A 25,902-nucleotide genomic window follows, 5' to 3' on the forward strand; every position below is an offset into this window, starting at 1 on the left:
GCTTCAAACTGTTTCTCACCATACCTACATCACTTCCTGCTTCAAAAAAATGTTAATAAATAAATAAACAGAGGACATCTGGATTTGATTGGGGGAGGGATTGATTTCAAATAAGGATGTAAAAAAGCTATTTTGACTAGAACTGAACTATGCTAATAAGGGTGTTGTGTTCTTGAACTTTGTCCTTTCTGGCAAGCCTTCCTTCCCTCCACAAAGGGTGGTTACTGAGCTGAAAATGCAGATGTCTGACACTGACCCAATGCTGACTTTCTTAGTAATGACAGGGAATTTAGGAGCAGGCAATGTGTTAGAGGGTGCTAGTTTGAGAAAAGTGAGGTTACTTATATGCCAAATTGAAGTTTAGAACAGTTTCAAAGACTTCCTGAACATCCTCAATACACAATGGGAAAAACCTTTTTTTTTGATCACCTAGAATATTTCAGGCTTAAAGGATTTCAAGTTAGTCAGGACAGAAAATGTTTGGTCTGTGAAGGAAAATTAACCCAGTAACACTAGAGCCAGAACAACCAATAGTTGCAATACTCAAGAGGACTTAGAAGTTGGGGACATGATCTCTTCTACCTGATATTGTATGAGGCACATACATTTGTGAGAAAGTAGCACTGCCTGTTTCCAGAAATTTGAGAGTCTGTTGCAGTTGATTTCAATTCAGTTTTCCACAGCTGCGTGTTTCAGAGAGGCTACCACCTCCAGTCAGACATCATCCTATACTAGAAGCAGTTTGACATCAAAAGTGCTCTGAGTATCCACAACTCCTCTGAAATCATTAGATCTTCAGGAGGTTGCACTTACTTTTACATGTTCCAGAAGTGCTTATAATTCTAAGTCTTGAACTCTGTGGGGATAGTGCTAATAGAAGGAAGAAGCTGAGCTTACCAATGAGAAGAACCAGAGTGAGAGTTGGTGGATGTCTGTGGATGGAATGTTGTGGATGGAATGATGTTCAGGAAGTGTCAGCAGGTCACTCTGAAGAAATTATGCTTCTTTAAGATGCTTCAGTCATGCACCGGCAAAATGTGAAATGCCTCAGTCATGTTGAGCAATGCTGGCCAGAGGATTCACAAATTCATGTTACAACAAAGATGTTGCCTCATGGGCCTACTTCCCAGCCTATTTGCCATTGCATAGATGATTATCCTCTTTCTGGCAATGGAACAGTGTTCCTGTGGCATTTGCAGCAATTGCTTACATGGAACAATAAAAATCAGGTAAATATTTGAGTTTAACTTTTTAAATGTTGTTTAGTAGCTGAATACTGAAGAAAGAGCATGCTGTGACTAATCAGTCCTCTGCAGAGCACCAACAAGTATTCCTATTCACTTCAATGCAAAATGTATGACTTCTAGATCACTTTTAAAGATGAGATTTAAAGATGTCAATTTATTGGATATATGATGCATCTTGCAGTAGAATAATATTAGAATTCTGTCTGTTTCTGGGTTTTCTAACATCTGAGTTTTCTAAGAGAAGCTAGAGGAACCCACTCCATGACTAGCAGTTTTATGGTGTTGTTGTATGTTAGATACCATCAGTAAATTACCTTCTGCTTTTTCCTGGAATCTAGACATCTCACTGGACTTAACATGCACAGTCATTTCATTCCTTCCCTATGTGCATAAAAACTACTTTGCTCTTTTGCCACTGCCTTGGCTAAGTGATTTTCTTAGTGATTTATGTCATATTTATTCATGGAACAGTAAGTAACAGATCATAATATGGATATAGACTGTTCTGTAAATTAAAACATTTAAGTTCTTTGTCCACAGGCTTGAAGGGTGTGGAATAAGCCCAGTGCTGTTGCTATGCATTTATAATGTAACAAATTTTTGATACTAAGTTCAGATAAGAAAGGTCCTGGTTTTAAAATTTTTAAATGAGAAATGCGATTCCCTCTGTGATACTGAGAAAATATATTATAGCAAAATAGAGTTTAGGCTTGTCACATTGCTTTTCAGAGCAGTGATTTTCTGACTGCAGAACTCCATGGAGTCCTACTCTCCCCTCGGCTGTTTTATCTTCCTCTGACAGGTCACTGGAGAGGATAACATCTGATTTCAGACAATAAGATTGGGAAGAGGTAGCAGGCAAGTGGGGCCAAAGCCTATGGCTGAGGTTATGAGACAGCCTCTGCATGCAACATCACCCTTCCTCCCCACACTGCTCCTGCTCCTCCTTGCAGCCGGGCTAAACAGAAGTAATGCAACATGTGGTGTGAAAATATGCCTCTGCCTGGGAGAGCACAGGCTCATCTGGAGAGACCAGGCAGCTGTTGAAAAGGGAGATGATCAGAGTGAGTCTGAAAAGTGCTGATTAACTGAACTGGGCACAGAAAGAAACCTGAATAAAGCTATAAAAGGAGGAATTCCCTGTCTAGGTCTGTACTTGGCGGGATGGAGCTGTCAGGGCTCTGGGTGGTGGAGCCTCTAATAAAACCTGTCATTCAAGGTATGGGAAAGATAACTTTGGTTGGATGGGGGGACAGTTGACTTGGAGTCCGAGAATGTCAGAGGGAATAGTCAGTCTGCGTTTTTGTACCCCATGGAAGGGAGGGAGGAGGTGTCTGGGGCAGGGCACACTGTGAGGGGTGGGAGCACATGCACATGTGGGGGAAGGGAAGAAAAAATCCATAAGAAAAAGAGAAGCAAGATTGAGTTTGCCTATAGTTGAGTGCATTACAAACCTAAAAGAAATTGTATGAGCTGGTATTTGTGAAATCACTCATATTTAAAGCTTAAGGTGAAAAACAATATATTGATCAGCCCGTGTTTCCTGTGGAGAGGCTGTATTAATGACACCGAAAGTTTTCTCCCACAGCTTTCAGTCTCCTTACTTCAGCAAAACTGATGGGAGTAATAAAGTATGTTGTGCTTTTTCCCTTCTTACTGCATTTATATGAGAGGAGGAGGCTGAATGTGCTGTCTTTTATTACTTTTCTCCTCCAGGAGTAGGTAAAAAGTGATATATGCTTCTCACTTTTTTACAAACAGATGATACCGGACAGATGCTTAGAAACGGCTTAGCTAAATCATGTGAAGGGATGAATACACTATGTGGAAAATCTGCAACTTTTGGCATAACCAGGCAGAAGTGAGACTAATTTAGGGCACGAGAAGTTGTGAGGTTTTGGTTTACCATCAATGTAAAAGAGGAAAAATGTCCATTCTGAATTATGCGATAAAGTTCCATTAAATAACAGGCCTTTGAAAGGACCTGGTTCATGGAAGTGTCAGTGGTTTTGGGGGCTCATTTTGAGCCAGCAATGTGCCCAAATGCACCAAACTATGAGAAACTTGCACATGACTGACGTATGGGCTGCAAAACCAGGTTTAGTCTTTGAAGCAAGTGTGCATTTGCTGTAAACACTGGTTATTGTTTAACGAACTCTTCCTCCCAAATTTTTTTCGTGTTACAAATGTGATGACGGAGCACCTACAATCCTACCAAAATGTCCTGCTTTTGAAGTTGTTCCAGAAAATAGGAAAGACTACTTTGAGCAAAAGAGAGGGGCAGGACAGACAGTTTAAAAAAATCCACAAGGACTGTAACTTTCTCCGATAAAAGAAAAAAAGTTTCCTGTGAGTTTTAAGAGACAGTTCTGTCACAATAGGCACTTGCTTTCCGAAAATGAAAAGCAGGATCAAGTGAGCTGCTCAGGCAGATAAGAAAGGTGGCCAAACCAGTTCTTTGGTAAGGTGGGGATGTGTGGTCTCCCAGTCTTTTACTGACTGCATCCTTTACTGATTGATAGCCTAGCTCTTACATTTATCTGAAGAGAAAAGAGACCTGTAACCGGGCCTGTCAATGGTAGTGGGTTTGGGTCTGTGGAACACAGTGCACAAGCACAATTAGCCTGTGCAAGCTTAGCAGTTGCTTGGCCTAGACACCTAGATATCCAGGAACTGGTAATTTATCCCTCTGTAGTCCAGACATGGATATATCTGTGGAGACTGAGCTGTTTCTCTGCCTGAGTAAATGAGATGTACATGTTGAGAAAGACAGTCAGCATTCAGCAAGAAGACAGATTAATTTAAGACTAACTCCTCGGTGGAGTGGAATTGACAGCCCTGTAGAAGATGAGCAGTTCTAGGGGCTGTTAAAGTCCTATTAAAGTGCACCAGCTTGGGACTTGCATGAGATGTGAGTGCTTTGACAGTGTGAATATATGTGTTTTGGAGGGAGAGTTTATGGCCTAAATTAACATTGAGCTAGTTAGCAATAGAACCAAAATTACTATGAATATGTTCTTGAGAAATTAAAATATGATTTCTAGGGTTGTATTCATTTCCAGGAATCAGGTAATTCTTTGCATTGTACTCTTGCAACACTGAATGAAGTCTAGCTGTTGTTGAATCTGTTCCATGTCGCAAGATGTGAAGATCTGGTTTCCAAACCTTATTGTGGTTGCTCTGGCTCTGGGTAGGCTGTCAGCCAGTCTGTGGGTTAAAACCTTGGCAGCAAGGTGCTGTGACATAGACGTATAAAATTGCTGTAAAAGATGTCTTTTTGTGCAACTGGATGGTGCTTTACTGTCTTTGAATCTTAAGGGCAGGGTATGGGGAATCATAGCTGACTGATGACACTATTCTTCATTTGGAAAGGGAAAAGAAAAAACGTGTTGAGACAGCATTATTATGTGCTTTTTAGGAATAAAATCTATAGTGGGTAGAATGAGGAGAAACGGGTGATTTTTCAAGTATATTTTACAGATATATCAGTTTGTCTAACAACATAGACTGCATTTTGACTGACTTACTTTCCCAAACCATTCTGTACCCAGGTATTTCTGTTTTTGATTAGTAGGTAAACACACAAATATAATTGTATCCAAAAAGCTTTTAAAACATACTATTTTCACTCTTATTTAAAGACATTTTTCTCCTTTCTCCTTTGAATTTGCCTTGTTGCCAGTGATAATAAAGAACCTGAGCAACAGCCTGAGCAAGTGGCTGAATAGAAATACAAATGCTCTGCACAATAGTGATTACCCAGGGAAATAAACCATCTTGTGAAGAAGGTCTCTTTCTCGTAGAGCCATTCCTTCAGTTCTCTTAATGGACTGGGTAGTTTGCATGCATTCAATCATTGAGTCTACCAAGTCTGAGTTCCTATAAGCTCAGGTTCATTTATAAAGTAAGGACCTCCAAAGCACTTAAGCACATTTGTGGGTTTTTTAAGAAACTGAACTCCCTTGTTCCATGTGTCACCTCTATTCTTTTTTACCCTCTGAAAAGTAAAATAACATACTCTTCATGTGATGATTAATGTGTAATGATCTTCACACATTACATAATGTCCTATCTTCCACTTAGAAAAGCACTGGCACAGCAGAGAGTTGTAAATCTGTCCCTTTGTAAGTGTAGACCGATGTAATTTGAGCTGGCTCATCCCTGCACAGCTTCCAAAACACCATGTGCTTTCCAACACGGCAGTATCCATTTCTGCCTCCTTTTTAAAAAAATGCACAGCTGAAATGTATGTACACAGGAAAGCCAGTCCAACAGGAGTGCTGCAAAGCTGTTAATGCTTTTTCTTGGAAATGTTGTGGTAGCATTGGAAGATGTATAATAAAGAAGAAAACCACATTTATTCAATCTTGTCCCAGAACATGTCTATCCAAATAACTAAATTCCATGTAAGTTTGGTGTATTAAAATTGAATGGCAGCAATGCAGTTCCTCATTTTATTTAGGCATGGGGGGAGTGCATGTGAACAGTGTGAAAACTAGGCTTTATCTGTAAGTTCTAAAATGCCTTTATAGGAGTTGAGCCCTTCCAGTTCTGTTTGTCAGTTAAAAACTGACATGTGAAAACATGCCCTTCCTGCCCTTTACTCCCAAGATCTGGACAATCCACAGTACTAGTTTGTCTGTCTTTTGAGAGGAGACAAAGGCAATATTCAATACTCCATGTATCAGGCAGTCCAATTAAACATTTGCTGGATAATTTCATTGCTTTGACAAGTTTCAAGATTGAGGCAATATTTTATCTTCTGTTTCTCCAATATCTCTGCCAGTTTTCAGATGGATTATTTCTTTTCTGCCAAGCAAAGAATGTCTTTCTATCATTCATATCTCAAATCAGCTTAATTCTTATTTTTATGTCTCTGATTCTTGATGGGTTTAATACAGCTGTTCTTTGACTCTAAACTCATTTCTACAACAATTCCTTCTTAATGTATGATTTACATATTTTTTTGTTCCCACATCAAGTCTAGCAAGGCAGATTCTGTGCCAGAGCTTAAAAACAATCTCCACTCTAATTTCCTACCATTAGTGTACTAGAAACATGATATTTTTCTCCAGCAGATCTCCTGATCTAGGATTTTAGCTCAAGCTAAAATGAGAATTTCTCCTGAAAATAAGAAATAAAAGCTGAAGGCATTTAGATCCATTGTAATTTCAGTGACAAATTTAATCTTCATTAGATAAAATAGAAAATAGTTTGCCAACAGAGAGTTTAAAAGAAATAAGCATTGGCCTTTCAGTAACAGTATGTAGCTATTATCTAGTCATCAGTAACACAGACTATGTTTATCACAGTGAGTATCATTATCTGCATCTTCCAGGTTGCAAAAGAGAAGTATCCATTGAGCTATTGTGAAAAATATTTTTTTAAAAAATAAGTAACCTACACTTTCAGAGCTTATATTTGGGTTCTTTTATAGAATCCATCTCTACATCATATATATTTACTGTAGTTACTTAGGTTTCTCTTGTGCTTCCTGAAAGTTGAAAGGTTCTGATTTCTCTATTGACTGCTTTTACAGAGGACCATATCTGTGTTACTGAGTTACTGCACTGGGCCAGATTGAAGCCCTTACTGTTTCAAATCACTACTATATTTTCAGAAGTCCTTAAAACACTTAATGCATATGAATGAAAATGGAAGGCAATAGATCTTATTTTTTAAAATTTTGTACTATTCTTTTGGAACAAAATATACAGAAATGAGAGGACTGGGTAAATGTATAGAGAAATTTAAGTTGAACAGCAGCTGCAGGTTGAGGATGAAGAGATCTTGAGACAAGCTCTGATGTCTTTTTTTTTTTTAAATACCATTTTCATTTCTTGACCATCCCATCTCTACCAAAAAAGTGCCAAGAGTAAAACACTGTAAGCATAATTAAGTGTATCTATAAAGGCAAGATAATTAGGCTAAAAATATCTTGATAATTTTAAAGTACTAACATTTAAGATATTTCTCAATCATTGCTGACTTCAACATACAACCCTGCCATATAAGCCCAGTGAAACCACTTTTTTTTTTTTCCTGACCCTTGGAGCAACTCTATGTTTGAACATGCCAATTTACTTCTTTTCCTTTTTGCAGGACATTTTATGAAAACCCTGTCTTGACACCACAGTTTAGTGAGGTCTGGCACTAAGCCTTCACTGTTTATTAAGCGAATTCATTGCTTCCACAAATCATCCATCTATTTGCTTGCACCTGGATAAATCTTTCTAAATCCTGAATCACTGTTGGTGTAGGAAACCTTTGTGTGCAGAAAATGAAAGAAAATATAAGATTTTGTTATTTAGTCCACAATGAAAGTGAAGGGGTTTAAATTTTAAGTTCTGTCTAAAATAGGTGTGTGCATTTAGCATTGAGCTGAAGAAAAGTTTAAGTTATGTTTTCACAAACAGTTTAAATTTTAATTTTCCCATCTTCAAAAAACCCTCTTTTGCAGGAAGAAACATCACAGCAGACTTTTTCTTCAGCTTTTATAATATCAGATACTGTTGCATTCTCTGCCACACATTTCTGGGCAACAGCAATTGCTTGTTCATTTTCCAGTTTTCCAAATCCTGAGCTCTGTGAAACATCTAATACTGCAAACCACTTCCTTTCCACTCTTATGATGGGGGCAGAGGGAATTTAGGACACAGCAAGAGAAATGTGCCATATTTAAGTCATGCTGGGACTACATTGCATGATCTGCTTTTCTTTGAGGTGTCCAGGTCAGGTTGAGTTCTGCGAAATGGCACTCTTTATGTAGACTGTATTTTGTCCCACTGCCACAGACTCATTAATAAATCTGTTTAGAGCAAGTAAGGGGCTTAGGAGTTTGGCCCTGTTTGCAGACAAACTTATTAACAGGGTAATTTCAATCTGTTGGGTATCCCTGAAAAGGGAGGAGAGAAAATCCTTCATCTGCGTGTCCATCAGCATTTGTTGTAGCTGACAGGGCATTATGCCACCTTCCTTCTCTTATTTCCACTGTGCCTGGTTGCTCAGGCTTTAATCTATGCCCCTGAGGTGATGTTGTCTATACATGTTTACACTGTGCTGAGAGGTGAGCCCCATTTTCTCTTTGCTTGAGCAACCAGATTCTGCGTGGTTGCCTTTGGTGTGAATGCTGACATCGATCCTTGTGCCTCAGTCAATCTGACAGGGCTACCCAGGAAGCCAATTACCCTCTGATGCTGCTTCAGCACCAGGGAGTGACAAGCCTGTGGAAAGCTAAGTGATGGTGTCTGGGCCAAAGCAGTGTCCCTGGAATCACTGCTCCTTGCCTCTGCACGCTACAGAGTGCAGGGGCACTGTGTGTGCTGTCTGTGCTAATCCATTTTTCAAGCAATGAGCTTGCATCTGTCTTAGCCTTTGGCTTTTCCTCAGGCTAAAATTGAAGACAACCCTTCTACCAAAGTTGCATTTGGCACCGTCTGCTGGGAACGGCATAAATTAGCCATGCTAACACAGTTTGGTACATTCCAGATATTTGCTGTCTTCTGTCTCAACAAGTCATGTAAAAGAAGTTGCAGACATATGCTGCAGTTCAAATTATGAATGCCTAATTCATTTTTTGTATGGTTTTCTCTGGCATCCCTGGATTGTTCTAGGGCCTAAGTGTTAAGATCCGTTTATTAAAATTATTAGAAATGCCTCTTCCTGAATTAAGGTACAAATGAGACCAAATGCCACAGTCAATAGTATGGGTTTTATTTAATGGTAAATGTGAGACGAAGAGAGATAGAAGAAAAAAATAGGGAAAAGGAGGATGGGGGTAGAAGAAAGAAAGTGACAGAGAGAGATAAAAATAGAAAAAGTACCAGCACTCCGTGTAAACCGGCACTGTTCTGTAGGTTCGGTTCTTCTGGTCTTCTTAGTGGGGAGAGTTTCCCAAAAAACATAGAGTCTAATGGATTAATATATGTTCAGGAGATGCCAGGCACCTCCCCTTGGAGTGGGAGAAACTTTGCAGTCTCTTGTAACAGATTTGGATCACATGCAGTCTTCTGAGGTGGAAGGTCTCAGGAATGAATTGGGGGGTGCTTTGGGGGTCTTCGGTGGTTTATGACTGCTTCTCAGCTGCCTCTCATGTGAATGTCCTGTATATATGTGGTCTTCTCTGGGGGACAGGGTGTTACTCCTTTGGTTTGGTCTGGAGAGATTTCACCATCACAGACCCAAACTCCTTTTCCCTCACCACCCCCTGAGCCTAGCTAGGGCTGATTTTTAACACAAATGCATTCTTCTTTCCTGAGCCTTGCTTGCTTCTCCTCAGACTTGAAATGATTAAACAATAGTTTTATCTCAAGTCCCCAGTCACAGTCCAAACTCCAGTCAGGAGACACTGGGAGGAGGGGATGCTTTGGTGGCCACAGACTGTTGCTTCCTTGCAGTTTGACAAAAAGTCTTTCTATGATCTTGACAATGTTTAAGACATTACTGACCTATCAGTCCATCACATTAGGTTTGCTGCGTCCTTGAGGAAAAATAAAGGTGCTTTCAAATTGGAACTGTGAGGTGGACACTATGGAGACAGCTCTAATACTGCTTTGCAACATTAGCAATCATACTGTAATCCAGTTATTGACCAGAAAGAAACTTTTTTCCAATGTGTTTAAATAAGGTACAGTTGGTACCTTATTTTCTCTGGAAAACCATAGAATCAAGTTTGGAAAGGCAAGAATTTGCATATAAATAGAATATTATAGAGAGATCTCCATTTCTCTTAGCAGGACTTTTTTTGTTGAATTCTTTACTTGTTGTTGCTTTTTAAACAAATAATTCTGTGGCTTAACAAGGATTTGTGATATGGAGAGGTTTGGACAGAAAATACGTAAATTTCAGATGAATTAATATTTTGAAATTATTGCTACAATGGTTAATTAGAAAATGTCAAATTATTTAAAATTTATTAAGTTCCTGCTTTTCTATGCTGTACTTTGATAATCCACAAATCAATACAATTATTAATATTTTGAGTTTTGTACTAGGGACATAGGAACATTACAGATATACTTCCTTTGGAAGCTTAGTATGTGCTAAGAATTCATGTAGGTACACTTGGGTGTCTGCATTATTAATAATTATTGCAAGTGTTACTGGGAATGTGGATACAAAACATACTAAAGATTAAGTGATATTTGTGATTATTTGTGCTGAATACCGCCAAAAGAAAGAATCCCAGCATTGACCAGTGTGTCAGGAAGCACCCTTTTCTTGCTAGTCAGATCAGGAGAGTAGTGTTTACCACCTATAATGCCAAATTTTGTGCTGGAAAGGAGGAAAGGAAAGGGAGAACTTGGAAAAATTCCTTTAAGTAGGCTTAGGCCTATAACTCTACTTGGAAATTTTTAGGGATCTTCAGCTGAAAAATCTTGAAGTCCAGTGTTAAAAAATGTATAGCAATGATCAAAGCTATGTGAAGTTATACTGATGTTACAGCAGGTGAGACAAGAGAAAGTTAAGGAGAAAGCAAAGTCTTTACCATCTTTCATTCAGAAAAACTATTCCAGTTGCGCATTGCATATTGACTTTAGGTAGACACGAATAGCACGGTTTTTAATTCTTCTCCTGATCCATGGGGTCCAGCTCTCTGATCTGATCCACCTGAAAATTCTGGAAATATCACATCAGTAACAGTACATCTGTGAAGTTTTAAATCAAATCAGAACGACATCATTCTGGCTTTTCTAGGTTTTCTGTTAGTAGGGATGCTGAGTAGTGCTCAGATTGAATTTACCATGGCTGGGCATCTAAGCCTATTAGAGCTTTTTTTTTTTTGTAAGAAAAGGCTAAACCTCAATCAATTCCAATTTCATTACCTGTGATCTCCTTTCAAAGTGATTTTGTCTTCCTGTCTCAGAAAGTGGAGGGTTGAGATAGAGGATTACATTCTGGAGTTTTACCTTAATCATAATTGTGTTATCATCAATCCAAAAGCAATACAAAAAAGGTCTGCAAGTGTGGGACGCAGATGTGCATAAGACATGTAAGAACTTAGTAGACGTGAAAGGTTATATGCCTTCCACTTCTGTTATGATCAGCCCTCCCTAGACTCTTATCACTGGTTTAACCTCAGCTGTGAAACCAAGTGAAATCCATCTAGATTGTGTGTATAAAAAAATTAAGCACATCAGAATAGAACTTTTTTCTTTTTAAATCTCCCCACTATAATGGCTTCAAAATCTTGATACTGGCTAGGTTTTTGGTGATGACTGATATCACTGTGTACTGACCAAAATTCTCTCTCCCTCCTCTTATTACATAATACCTTCAAGACTGCAAGCCTTCTTTGACACATAAATTGTACTTTTTTTGTTCTGTGTGTATCCAGTTAGGAATAAACTTAGGTCTTGGTCCCCAAGTGGAACTGACAGGAAGAACAGCAAAACACATCTGTAGTAAGCTATAAAACTGTAATCAGGCTGCTTGTAAATTCAATGTGCATGTTAAATTATTGTGTTTATGTAGCTGGAGAATATGAGTGAAGCTGGAATTAAACAGTATTTCCTCGATGCTGATGTAAGCTAATCAAAGTAACAGTATTGTTACCAGTGGACTCAGATCTTGACTTTGCTTATACCATTCTAATTTACTGGTATGATTACATAAATAACTACAAAGTGAAATTAAATCAGGTAATTAAAAAAAAAAATCCAGCCTGCAGCAGTTATATTTGGGACAAAGGGAAAGTCTGGGTTCATGTTGTTGATAAAATGGATGTGTAAGAAAATTACCAGTTATTTTATTTCCCTACCATAATACCTATTATTATTGATACTAACTCTGTATTGGACATGAGTCTTAATTGCTACTTATTGTATAATTGCAAGGAAAACATGCATCAAAATCGTGTTGGTATTATTTGTTGTTCTGAGCATATAATACAATAGCATCATCTTCCATCATCAGTATTTTATCATTGTTAACCTCTGACTCCCTTTGCAGGCCCTGTTCGGTGAAAACAGGATCATGCTAAGCATTATTTTCCCACATATTTACTACAATTCTTTTAGCAGTCTCAGCCAATCTGTAAAACAAAACTATAGGGATCTGGTCTTTTGTGGTTTTTAAAATCACGAACCAAACTGACACAGCTGTTTGTGTGCTAATTGTCACCATGGGATAATTTTTGCAAGTAATGTTATTTTTAATTTATTAAGAAATTTATCATATCTTTATCATAGACATATTGAAAGTTAAGCTTATTTGTTATATCATTCCTAAAGAAGGTCAGAGAAATGGCATTGGTTCTAGTCCCATGAGTCAGGTACAGCAGAAAAAGAAGTCTCTATCGTGCTGAGCTGTTCATAGGCAGAGTTAATTTAAACTAGAAATTTTTCTTCTTATGGGAAGTATGATTGATTTTTGCTGTGATTTTGGTCATTCAGTATATGAGCCCTCTCCTTGGAGAATCCTTTAAAGGAATGTTTATGTTTTGAAGAGTCTATAACTTCATGGGACCAGTATTCATACCTTCCACCAGCATTTGTTGAGTTCTCATCTTTATACCAAAATGATCATAATAGAAATAAAGACTCATGAGACAGTCTATAGAAAGTTACTTAAGCTGAAGTAGTATGATGGCATTTTCTGTCCCTAGATGAATAAATTTGTATATTTGATACTTAATTTTGCTGGCATTTGGACTGTGGCATATTTATAAAGTTCATAGTATATCTCATAAGCAATCCGTTGAATAGAGGTTTCAATGTGAGAGTATTTCTAGGCTTTCAAAAAAAAATCTTGCTGATTATGGTGCATTTATGAAATTAGTCAAATTGAAGAGTTGGCTTAAATGTGTGCAATCATGAAATGTGGATAACATGTTTTCCAGAAATGCAATTCTGAAATTCTGATGTGCTGAAATATTCCAGAAACCTTTGTATGAGCTCATGGAAAAGGGGAAAAAACCCCCCAAAATTAGTTGAATTAGTGGTAGATGATTTTCATATTTGCCTTTTTTTTTTCCAAATAGGGGGGTTTTTCTCCTTTGGTTACATTGCTGTCCATAAAATTATAACGTCTTTTTCCTTGTAAAGTGAGATATATCTTCCTTATAAATAAAGCTTTATGCAGATCAGACTTCTGTACTAAATCAGAGCTGGTTTTACTTGTCAAGTTCTGCTGTTGCATTTTGGTTTAATTTGCGTAGAATTTTTCATCTTTTCTTTGAGGGAAGGCTTGGAAAAGCAGAGAACCCATGCCCCCACCATAGTTGGGTGTTTGCTTCCCTTTCAGCAAATCTGTCTTGTGTAGCCCAGCATTTCCAATCTGTAAGAGCACCTTGCATAACTCACAATATTGGAGTGGACAAACTTCTCTGCTTATTTAGTTGTTATCCACTTTCAGCATTGATTTTTATTAACGATGTGAGTGTAAAGCAGCTCTATGTATTTTGTAGTACAGGACAAACATCTACCTTTCCAAAATCTCAGACTATCAGAGCATCCTCAAAAGTCAGGTCCTGATGTACAAGACACAGGTTTTTGGATGTCTGTCTTCCATCAGTTTAGTTTAACACAGTTTAAAGGTTTATTTAGTACCTGTTAAAAGGCAAACTCAAGTAGTAAAAAAGCTGTTATCTGGATACTTGGTGGTTTAAGCAATAGATGCCAAAAGCTTTCAAAAACCTTTTCGATGTGAGCATGTAAACCTGTACAAAAGGAAATTTGAGCACCTGTCTTAGATGTGAATGAAAGTGAGTCCAAGTTATAATTTTCACCCATTCCTCTTCCACAGTGCCTTCTGTAAATATTCTGCGCAGGCCTTTGCAGTTTGTGTAAATAATGCCTCTATTCCCTCAAAGCCTTTGGTGGTCATTCTGATCAACCACATCAACTACAAATGGCTGAACTGGCCAATTCTGACAAGTTTCTGAACTTGCCAATAGTCGCCAAATAAAGCAGTGAAAGCTTTTTGTAGATTTCTTTCTCCTATCCCCACTCTATTGTCTCTCTAGCTTTATTCACTATAGAGCTGTAATCTTAACCCAAGGAGGCAAGGAGCTGCAGACCTAATGATTTTCATTGCTAATTTTATGAAAATTTCAAGAACAAGAGCTGAAGGATCAAACCAAAACACGTATTACGTATTCATTGGACAAACCTCTACTCTATTTTTACTACTTCCAAAATATTGCAGTACAGTATCAGCCATATAGACCTTCACACAGATACTGGCATGCCAGTGGCAGGACTATATATAAGACTCTTAGTTTGCACATAAAAAATATCAGTTGAAAGCTGTAATTCCAACTTTAACAGATTCGAAGGCTTATTGTAGTTTTGTGTCTCTGTTCATACAAGTTGAACAAGTTGCTACTCATCTGTGTTTGCCGATATTATGATTTTATTATAATACAGATATTACTGCATTTGACTTCTCTCCAATTTATTTGAATGACATATTCTACTTCAGTGTTAATTAGGTGCAAGCTCCAAGATCTAAAAGATAAGACTATAATACTTTGGTACATTTCCTCTAAAATGCCTTTTATGTGATTTATTAGCTACACAAAGATCCCAATCAGAAACATTAAATAGTTCTAACTTGTAGGGTATTGGAATTTTAGGTTTCTGAATGCTTTTTCTTCATGAGCTGCCTGCTTTTAGAATTTGAAAATTAATTTATTGATCCATTATCTGAGAATTTATATATTTAAGTTATATTTACATAAAAGTAAAACATCCTATTCAGGCCATTTTAAAAATGTTTGTCATTTTCTCAACATTAGAGATCTACTGGGATAAGCAGAGAGAGCATGCTGGAGCAGAGCTGGTTTAGCCAAGCCATCACCTCTCTCTCTGCATCCCCCGTAGCTTAAGGAAAACGTTTAATGAAGGAGGAATCATACAGTACTTTTCTCTCTTCTTTGAAATCACATCCAGATTTTATCCCACACTCTAGCTTCAGTATCTCTAATCTGCCAGTCCAGGATAGTTAACTAGTCTATTGATAACTGTGTTTCATGGATTTCAAAGATAATGGTGTGAAAAACCCCGAAGACTAGTTTTAAACTGAAAAGTTATCAGTTCATGCTTTTAATTCTTGCTACTATTGCATTTAGAAGGATATCATGCATTCTGAATACAATTAGATGATTTTAAAGCTTCCTTATGTCACTATAGCTTGTACCTGTAAAAAATATTTATCAGTGTAATGGCAGAAACAGTATGTTTCAGAACATTTTCTATGTTTCAAAGAGAAAAATCACATAACTAAAATAGTTGAAAAGAGATAAAAGTTGTGCATTAATGACATCAGAGATTTCTGTAATGGGGAATGGTGTAAGCCACATTTTGCAGATGCCATGATGCAATTATACTGTAAAAGAAAATACAGAGAAAATTGTACAGAGTTTCCAAGACAGTGGAAATACCCCAATATACTTTTCTCTTTCTTCTCACCATCACTATATTATTATAATTTTTAAAAAATCTTATGTTATGAACACCTTATAGGTTAGAAATCACCTTAAACTCTATTCAGGATGTGGAAGAACAAGGCATAAGTGCTTTCCTTTACAAATGGAGCTCATCTTGAGGTGAATAGGATTTAAGACCCTCCCCTAACTTTCACATGTTCTATTTGCTAATTTAGGTGATTGCCTCAACATGTCGAGCATGTATGTGAGCCGTGAACTTTCTAGTCTGTCAAAACCAGCATCTGGCAGATTTTCCTATACCCATGACTCCTACATGTCTTCCTGCTGTGATGCAGAAAATTCTTACTTATTTAAACCTTTGATAGGTAATTTTCTATTTTCCTGTCTCTTAGGTGCTTAGACAATACAGGCAGTGCTCAGAAAGGACCTTGGGAAGGCTGCCTTCTTTTGTTCAGAAGCTTCAGTTAAAGAGAAGCAATGGAAATATTTTAATTTATTTACCAGTGTACCCTTTCAGTGTTTCCTTTTACTTTGCAGCTTCTCTTGAAAGTTCATTTTTTCTGTTTTTTGAAAGAAATCACCTTCTTCCTGGCACAAGAAAAGCAAAGAACATCCCTCTACTTCTCCTTTAAACCCAAAGACAGTATGAAAAACATATCTGATTTTTAATGCAAAATATGCAAAATTACCCTCTCTTGACGATGTTAACAGAAATAAATAAACAGAAAAATGATTGATTTTTGGATTGGGCAAAATAGAAGAATTTATGATTTTGTCTGGTGATAGTTTTATAGTTCTGTTTTGCTGATAGTTTTACTAGCATGAAACAAGTTGTGAATGAGCATGAAAAAGTCCTAAAAGAATATGTAAAACACACCACCCAACTGCTCAACTGCTCACCCTTTGCAGATGTTATAGTGGGTGTCTACAGACTTCAGACATCATTCATGTTTATCACTTGTACAGCGGGACAGCTTTATTTTTGCGCTGGAATAGATGTTTATGAGAATTCCACATCTTTCATAGTGTTTATTTGCCTGTCATCAATGCTTCCAAGCTCTTTCAACATAAAATCAGTAGGAAAAACTAAATATGTACAAGTGTTTCTTTACCTCTTCTAAATTTTTCTTAGATAATTAAAATATTTTTTGTTAAATTTATTTTGAAAAGGAACAACTAAGGGTAGGCATGTATTAAAGTTACAAGAGTTACAGGAAAAACTTTTCCCAGACATAAAATAATCAGGAAAATAAAACATTTAGGATGTTTAGAGGTGTCTACAAAACAGTCCAAATTTCTGAATTTTTTGAAAGTATAGTATTCTGTCTATTCTTTTAAATACTTATGTTGCTGTAGAAAATTTATGAGAAGTGTAAATGGCTATTTTATGGAGTTGCTCAAAACCTTTATAAAAAATTCTTAAGTTTTCAATTGTGGTTAGTAAACTAATGTTCTGCTCACTTATTATGTTGCTTTGGGGTTTTTTTTCCTGTCAAACAGGTGCGTTTTATGAAATTGTTCAGAGCTTCCCTCGAATGGAGGAAAATGTGCGAGTGGATTCATATGTAAGCAGCAACAGGTGGAGAAGGCACTCAGAGTCTCTCAAATCAATTGACACCAACAGAGCCAGCATGGGGCAAGATTCCTCTGAGCCAGGGGGTTTCACAGACCTGCTGCTTGAAGAAGGACATGACAACACCACCCAGATTGAGGTAGATATTCATTCCATCTATTTTTTTATTCAATTTGTTATCTTTGATTGGGGGTAAGTAAAAAATTAGGACATTTCCTTCAGTGTATTCAAATGTCGACAGGGAAGAGAACCTCTGGTCTTTGTATTTGTGAACCTGTCAGCATGTGGAAGTTGGTTATCTCTTGTTCTGAGACAGGAGCCTATCCTTTCTGACTTTTGAAGATAGTCTCTTGAGGCTGTCTGTTCCTTTACTGGAAAACACCTAAGGGAAGTCCCATGTTTTGGCAGTTCTGGAGACATGGAAAAAGAAGTAGTATTAAAATAAAATAAAACTGAATTATTTTTTAGAAGTTGGTGTAAACACCTCAATTTACGAGACTTTGCCTGTCTTTATGGAGAGCTATATCCAGGCACAAAGGGGAAAAGGCTCTAGAAAAATGAGAATTTGGAAGAAAATTCAGGTTGGTCATTGAAACAATTTGCACATGTTATTTGAGTTTTGGTCTTCCAAAGAGGAATAACACGGATCAAGTCCCTCTGTATGAAGTATTGGGATATTCTCCCTCTCTTTCATGGTGTCATTCAACCTTTGATTTCTTTTTTAAAAAATTTTGACTGCTATATTTCCCTGTCCTCTGTCCTGTTTTGTTTGGTTGTTTTTGTTGTTGGGGTTTTTTTAAGTATTGGTTTTGAGGTTTTCTTATTAATAAAATCTACATCCTGTTTTTCAATAAAATATGGCCTGGAATAAACTACACTTAACATTTTCACTGTTTAGAATCTACTTCCAAAGCAACAGTACTATTTATTTTTCAGTTCTGTGAAGCTCACTCTGAGACAAACAAAACAGCTTTCAGATTTTGGGTTGTTATCTTACAAAGTAAAAAAGCAAAGCAATATAAAACCCATCTGTAGAGACAATGCCATGTCTGCAGCATGAGTGAAAAATAATAGTGCTTTCTGAGAGGTGCCTTTTCTGTTTGTTATTTTTTAAGCTTCCCAGTTTGCACAAACCCAATTATGTTTCCTCTTGTATAAACATGGAAGTCACTGGTTGGTAAATTATAGTTTTGAATTGCATGTTGCTTTTATAATTTCTGTTTTCCCCCTATGTAATCCTCATGTGCCCATATGTGTAGCAGCTCTTGCACACACAACACAGATCGATCTTGCAGGTAAAGTGCAAGATGTCTCAGTTACACCAAAGTTTGAGTAGCTGATCTTTCCATGGCTTACCCATAGATCCCTATGCAGTGTCTCCCTTCAGTTCCAGCTCTTATGAAGCAAAACAGGTCAGATCTCCCTCTCTAACACTAATGTATAGCAAGATCTGGAGGGGAAAAAAAAGAAGAAAAAGAGAATGCTTGCAAATCAATATACATAGAATGACATTTTTCCAGGGGCATCTTTCCTGTCAGATTAATGGCCTTACAGTGTCTTAACCCGAATAGTGCGTCAACCTTACTGAGTTTATTGAATTCAGGTTTTGTGTTCTGTTGTAACCTCTTTTTCTAAGGTCTTTTCAGCACAATAAGATAACTGAGTTGTGGTTTTACACATTATCGGATTCTGTTGAAAATCCCTACTATGCCACACAGGCATCTTACAAAAAAAACGTTGATGCCTGGCTTTCTTTATAGAGGAGGTAAAGTGTACTACAGATATTCAGAGAGGAAGAATCCGTATGTCGCAGTTTTCTGCAGCTTGGGAGCTTATCGGTAGTGTTGGAGAGCATATTGATTATTTTAAATCCTTGCTCTGTGTACATTGCAGGGCTTGCTAAAGAAAATCCAGAGAATGAGTATTACCTGCCACTTATATTTAGCAATGCTACAGGATGACAACATCCCTCCTTTACAGATACTGTTTCTCTCCAAAATATTTTCTAGGCTTACCATGCAAATGCAGAAGACTTCTTTAATAGGAAGACAGACAGCAATGTTTTCACTTGAAATTATTTTTTGTTCTTCTTTTCAATGATGAGTTCACTTTACCTGCAGCTTTAGAAACCCAAAACAAACAGCTCTTGCCCTCTCTCAACCCTGCCCCTCCCACCCCCCAAGAAAAACAACAAAAAAAATCCAAACCAACCCAAAACAGCCAAGGACAAAAGGGAAGCCAGTAGGCAGAAATTTCTGCATGCTGTTTAAAATTAACTCTAAATATTTCCCTTGTTTTAAATCTATACCGTCATAAGGTGCCTGTTCAGATGTGCAGCCTCTCTGGTCCAAGAGATGGAGCAGTGTAGCCATCAGGGACTCCAGGACGTTTGCTATCTCTCTTCACATCTCTGTTTTGTCTCGTGCATTTGTTTGGCACTGTGATTCAGGAAAGGACTCATGCAAAATAATATACATATTCAGTTACTTTTTTAAATAAAGATGTTCTCTTGAATTGGACTTGAACTAAATTGCTGAGATTAGCAGAAGCAGTGGCTATAGCCATTTGATGTGCAAGACCTTCCGGAAAGAGCAGGACCTTGAGAAGAAGATGACAAGATCTCCAAGTCCCATTGTGTTGCCATAGAATAGGAATGTTGTGGTCCCTGAGTGCACTGTTGTGGCAGCACAAACCCACAAAACTGGAGGTGCCAAGAGAAAGGCAAAGGACGGGAAGAACAGGTTTCTGCAGCAAGCCAGATTGGAGAGCTGACAGCTAGCTGTAAATTATGGGGTAAAATCAGTATATAACAAATGTTTATCATAAACACTTTATAAAACAGTATCACTATCTCAAAAGTATTCCTCTTTTCTCCTACTTTGGTAGGGCTATTATACTTTGTCAATTAGAGACTATGATGTTGTAAATCTAAAAAGGCTCCCAAGGATGGAGGTTAGTCTCATTTCCTTTATTTGCAATTAGTATTTTAGAGCCCAAATACAGAGGAGAGTCATACTCCATAAGAGGCTTATTATGGTTTCATTGCCACTACATAAAGTAGCCAAGGAGAGGGAGAAAGCTCTGAAAAGGTACAGGTGTAAAAAGAGTGAGATCCCATGTTATATAGGTGGATACAAAAGTCACAGTTCTAAAGAAATCCCCAAAGCAGTTTTTCTTGGGGCAGGTGAAGAAGTATGTTGTCAGCAGTTCAAATCAACTGTAAGGGTCAATCCCAAAAAGAGTATTCTGGTGATGCATTGCAACAAGTTGGCTTCGTGGCAAATGAGAATTTTAGAGTCTGTTGGAGATAGGAGAATCCATGGCTAAGCCATATTTCTTCCCAAGGGTCACAAAGCCAAACCTTAAAGCCTTATACCTGGAATAACTTTGGAACTGTCAGAAGCTGAAGTGTTTCCCACTATACCAGAGGAGTTTTTTTGAGTTTGGAAGCATCAAAATCATATCCCATAGGCACTACATGGTGCTTGGGAATGGTCAGTGCAAAGGCAGCTTCCACGGTCCTGCAGGTGGTGGATGGGGGAAGAGTGTACCACGCTGTGGTTCAGGGATCTCAAAGATAGGGGTTATTGTGGGATATACATTAGAAATCAGGTGGGAAATTCCAACATGAAGTGCTATTTGTATCAACAATTCTTTCTAGAAAGTTTGTTTCTCAAATTTCTGGGATTTCACAATCTCATAACTTCAAGTCTAGCTTTCCTTTTTTTTTTTCTCCCATCTTTCTTAGGATTCTTGTCTTGGGGGTCAGGGTCATTTTGGGTTTTTCAGTTGTTCTATAATCCACCACTTTTGTTTATTGTGCTGAGGGCATTCAGAAGTGCCTTTTACTTATGATAAATAGAGCCTAGAAAATGCAATGTTTCAGGTGGAATTTGTTGCTGCAAACACTGTAAGTCCTTGTAAAAGCAGTGAGTGTGAAAATACATCTTCATGAATATGTCTAGTTTGGCATGTCTTCTTTCAAGCAAGGAGAAAAATAAGACAAATACACTACTTTTCTTCATATACTCTCCTAAAAGAAAAGTATGCTCCATAATAACTCATTTTTATTAAGTAAATTAGTATTAATATTGTTAAAATAAACACAGCTTCATGGTCATGATGTGACAGTTGTTCAATTGACCCCGAAGCCCTGTAGCCATAAAGGTAATGAAGGCAGATATCAGAGGTTCTTGCTGCCTGTTGCTCTTCTGCATTTACTGGAAAAGGAGCTGATCTCTGAAATGCATCTAGTATGGATGCTGGGTCCCCAGTATTCACCACTAAGGTATCCACAAATGAATTCCTAATGTAGGTCTGACTACTGAGCACTGAAAAAAGCTTAATAATGCATTAATATACAATTGTGCATTTCAAAACTTTTGCATCATAATTTTTCCATTATTTAAAATGTGCATAATTTTTCAAGTAATATCCTATGTTTATGGCTATGTGTAGCTCCACACAGAACTGATTCTCCTTCTGTATGTAGAGTTTTGATCTCTTTATCACAGATCTTCTGTAAAACAGCCCCAGCTGCAGCTGACTTTATAGAAAGGTTTTGGACAACTTGCTTGATGGTCTTTTGTTTCACCATTCTCTCTCCCTGGTCCTTGTGTCTGCAGCCACCTCCAGTGCACAGTAGAACACTGACAAGTAAAATACAGAGAAATTGAAGTGGAAAAGTCTCTAATATATAGCCTGCATTGGCATGAGCAGAAGATAACAAACTTTGCAAAATAACTTTAGATCATGTGAATTATTTCAAATGTTTGCCATTGTGTGGAGATACTACATCAAAACAATAGTCTTTCGCAAACTTCAAATATCAAAAATAAATCCAGCAATAAAATAATAGATTAAATCATAGTCAAGCTTGTGCTGAGTGCAGTAAGGTTTTAATGCTTTGTACCAGGAAAAGTATGAGGAAAACATGATTTTTCATATAAAGTCTTAGAACAGAATGAATGATTGCAACTGTATGACAGAAAAAAATTCAGTTCCAAGCAATAAACAGGATGCTGAGCACGCTAAATCAAACCAAACTTCAACTTTATCTTACTTTCTCCACCCCTCCTAACATAATACTTGCAAGCATAGAAAATTGTGACTATTTCAGTGCAAAATAATTTTTTTCTGTAGTGAAGTGATTCATTTATTCCTGTGGCTGTTACTGATATCTCATGCTGTGTATTGCTTTTAACTAAAATGGAGTTGTTAACTGAAGACACTCTTCTTTCTTTTTTCTCTCCTTTCTTTACTTTCTCTAAATGTTGTTTGAAATGTAAATTTTAGCAGTCTCTGTAGTTTATACCTGAAAATCCCCTTGCCCCTATTGGAATAACACTGCTGGATTTCCTACTAAAAATGGTCTTTTGCTGAATTTTGCATTTTGACCCAGAGCTTGTGCCCAGAAGAATGCTTCTCCCTTATCGGTCCCAGTCATTCAGGGAAGTGACGGTGTCTGATTCTGACTGGCAAAAACAACAGAAGGGATTGAGTTTTACAGCCCTTGAGACTTGAGAGCAATTACTCTCAGCTACTAACAGCAGTGTCAGCATGCCCATTGCTGTGTTCTCACTTCAAGACTGAGCAAGGAAGAAAATAAATGGTTAAGATGAAATTCCCCTCAACGGGGCAAATGATAAGTCAATCCTGTGATTACTGCTCTAATGCATATATTTAAAGTAGAAAAATTTGACCATGCATTATTGAAACCTTAAAACTAAACAATTTCATATCATAGCCTCATAGTGAGGTGTCAGTTTGGCCAAGCCTACCTCTGTTTTGTTCCTGTTTTCCTAATTTTTCCCTTTTTTTTTCACATCCCAGTGCTTTAACGCCAGTTGCATCTGAAGGACTTAGAAGGAGCAGCATCAATAGAACTTATTCTGAAACCATAGTCTCTCCAGGTTACTGAGAAGCATGTTCTGTATTTAAGAAAAAAACTTATTATCACATAGTCTAATGAGCATTTCTGTTCTTTTTCCTCATACCAAACTATGAGAGTGTCACGCTTTACTTCTAAAATCTGTTTTCTGACTTGCAATTTTTAGAGCCTTTAATTACCTGTGTAGAGTTGCCTGCTTGTTTAGCTTTTAAATTTATAGTTCTAATATTTTGCTTAAATAGTATTTGTGTCTTCCTTTCCCTAAAGTTAACAGTGCAAGTCAATTCCACAGGCAACATTTTTTGTATAGTCATTCAGTTTAATATTGGGGATGCTATTGATCTCTGTACTGGGACAGAATTCTTTTTTAATGCATAGTCACATATTAATGTGGATTATGAAATATCAAAGTAACATATGTTCATTACACAGGTTTAACCAGATTTTAGGCTTCTAATTTTTATTTTAGTTGAAATATTTGACATATAAGTGAGGAGGAATGAACCTTTGCAGAACAAAAATTTGTCACAGGAGTTGACTGATTCAGTAGAGAGCAAAAGAGTGGTACTTCTGTTCTGAAATCTGTATTTGCAAAAATCTGTGTGGAAGAAAAACCAACAAAACAACTTAAAAAACTGAAGAAACTATCAGTTTTATCTTTGATATCTGCTTTGTGATGTTGCTTCATTTGAGGAATGGATTCTAGACTATGTTATTTAGTTCAAACCATATTTAGCCCTTGACTGAAATAAGGGAAACATCAAATTTTGGTTTAGCATCATTTTAGTTCTAGGTGAAGAAATATATTTTAACTGATTTAATTACATGGCTGTAGCTTGCCAGGTCTACTTGCAAAATCTTTATCAGAACAAAAGTTATATTCATTCTTATTTTTAATGTTAAGGAAGTGTAGTTATTTCTTTTTTACAGTTAATAATTACTACATCATGTGATTTTTTTGGTGTATGTATATTTTTGGCGCATGATTCATTCAAGAGAAGGAGGAAAAATTTGGGTTCCTCCCATAGGCTTGCAAATATTTTTCTCCATTTTTGATTAAACTTTGGCCATCTAGTATAGCCCTAGAATTTCCAGGGGTATAACAACTGTGACTAAAAAACATGGTTTTACAGTTGAAAGCGGTATTGCATCAGGTTTTCAGCAATTTCAGACCCTATCTTATGTTGCCCTAGGCCATGTCAGTTGTACTGATAACACAGTTGTCTTGCTGACTTTAAGCCAGTGTAACATTGACCCAGAAGTCTTTGCTGCAATAGATGTTCATGTCTCTGATATTTCCATAATGCTCTACAGGATTAAACAAACTTCCCATATGATTCCTCTCTACTGCACATCATTAAACTTCGAAAGCTGTGGAGCTCATTGACACTAAATGTTGTGGATGTCAAAAGTTACAAAATCAGACAAATTCATGGAATACGAATTTGTCAAGGATTATTAAACATAAAAGGGAGTTTCTGAAGAGCAGATCACTGGAACCTAGGGAAAATGGGAAATTGCCATTGTTTGTCTTGGGTCCCCTGGGCTTCCTGGGCATCAGGCACAGGCACAGAATCACAGAATATTCTGAGTTGGAAGGGACCCACAAGGATCATTGAGTCCAACTCTCATTCCCAGTCATTCCTGAGGATCAGACTAAAAGTACGTTTGGCCAAAAAGAGTCCAGCTGTTCTTGTGCTTTTATTGGTATCCATTTACTAGATTTACTGAAATGTCATGTTATTATTTTCATATTTAGAAGCTTGAAAGTTGCAGCAGAAATTTAAGATGTACTGAAGGAAGAGTCTTGGGATATGCTGGAGTTGCACTGAAGCCCACTGAAACCATTTTGGATATACCTTTTGCTTTTCTATGTAGCAGAATATTTAGTTGTAATATTTTTGTTGTAAGAGAGCTAACATTTGCTGTTAAATGATACAGTTGATACAGTAATCAAAGACTAAGATGTATGAGATTTTCTTGCCATATTTTAATCTACTTTTTTTCTGCAGAGGTTCTTATTGCTATTTTAGAATGTTTTTATTCACACTTGCCAGAGTTAATTTTAGAAAATACCTTGTTACTTTGGAGGTGGAGAATGTCATTTGTTTTCAGACTGAGTCAAGGGAAAAAATATGTTCCTTTTTTATGTGATATTACTGAAAGTATTTGAACTTTCTCTTCATGTGACATCCTAAGTCAAACTAAAAGGCCTGAAAATTGTTGCTACATTCAGTATTTAAGTAATATTTTTAGTAATTATAAAGAACAGCCAGAAAGTGAATTGATCTGGAAAGCAGCACAGATCACATGTGAAATAATCTAATTCTCTGCTCTTACTAATCACAACAAACAGTATGTCATCTGCAATTAAAAGCAGAATCTGGGATAATCGTTTATTTACTCACTATTTTTCACTTGTCCGGCTGAGTTTTTCACCAGTGATGTCACACTTTCTAGCCAGCCAGCAGACTGATATATCACTGTCTTGTTTTCTTTCAGGCTTTCAGTTGCAAAATGGTAAACTAGAGAAAAGCCTCATGTATCTTTTTGTTTTGAATACATTAATTGCTTACTTATATCAAGGTCATCTTTACACTTGCACTGGGTGTTGCTGCAGTCTTCAGCTGGACTGAATGTATTGGCAGCTTGATAAAAAGTACTGTAAATGTTTCCAATAATTTAAATCTAAGCTCAAGAGTTGATGGTTCTGCTATCAACTCAGGTATAGCTGAAAAAGGCAAAGACTGGAGGTGACATTCATTCTCTATTTCCTTTAAGCTTCGGGGGAGAAGATGGGGAA

At 37.2% G+C, this 25,902-nt stretch overlaps 1 protein-coding gene across 2 annotated transcripts in view; it reads left to right on the forward strand.

Moving 5' to 3' along the window:
• Positions 1-25,902, forward strand: part of PLXDC2 (plexin domain containing 2) — a 261,532-nt gene that overhangs the window by 104,908 nt on the left and 130,722 nt on the right. For both annotated transcript variants that reach the window (XM_064634991.1, XM_064634982.1), the window contains exon 2: positions 17,137-17,348. In XM_064634991.1, coding sequence (XP_064491061.1) covers positions 17,172-17,348 — 177 coding nt within the window. In that variant the 5' untranslated portion in view covers positions 17,137-17,171. The remainder of the gene's footprint in view (positions 1-17,136; positions 17,349-25,902) is intronic.

This window comes from Pseudopipra pipra, chromosome 1 (genome assembly GCF_036250125.1).
Source record: "Pseudopipra pipra isolate bDixPip1 chromosome 1, bDixPip1.hap1, whole genome shotgun sequence".
Lineage (NCBI taxonomy): Eukaryota > Metazoa > Chordata > Aves > Passeriformes > Pipridae > Pseudopipra > Pseudopipra pipra.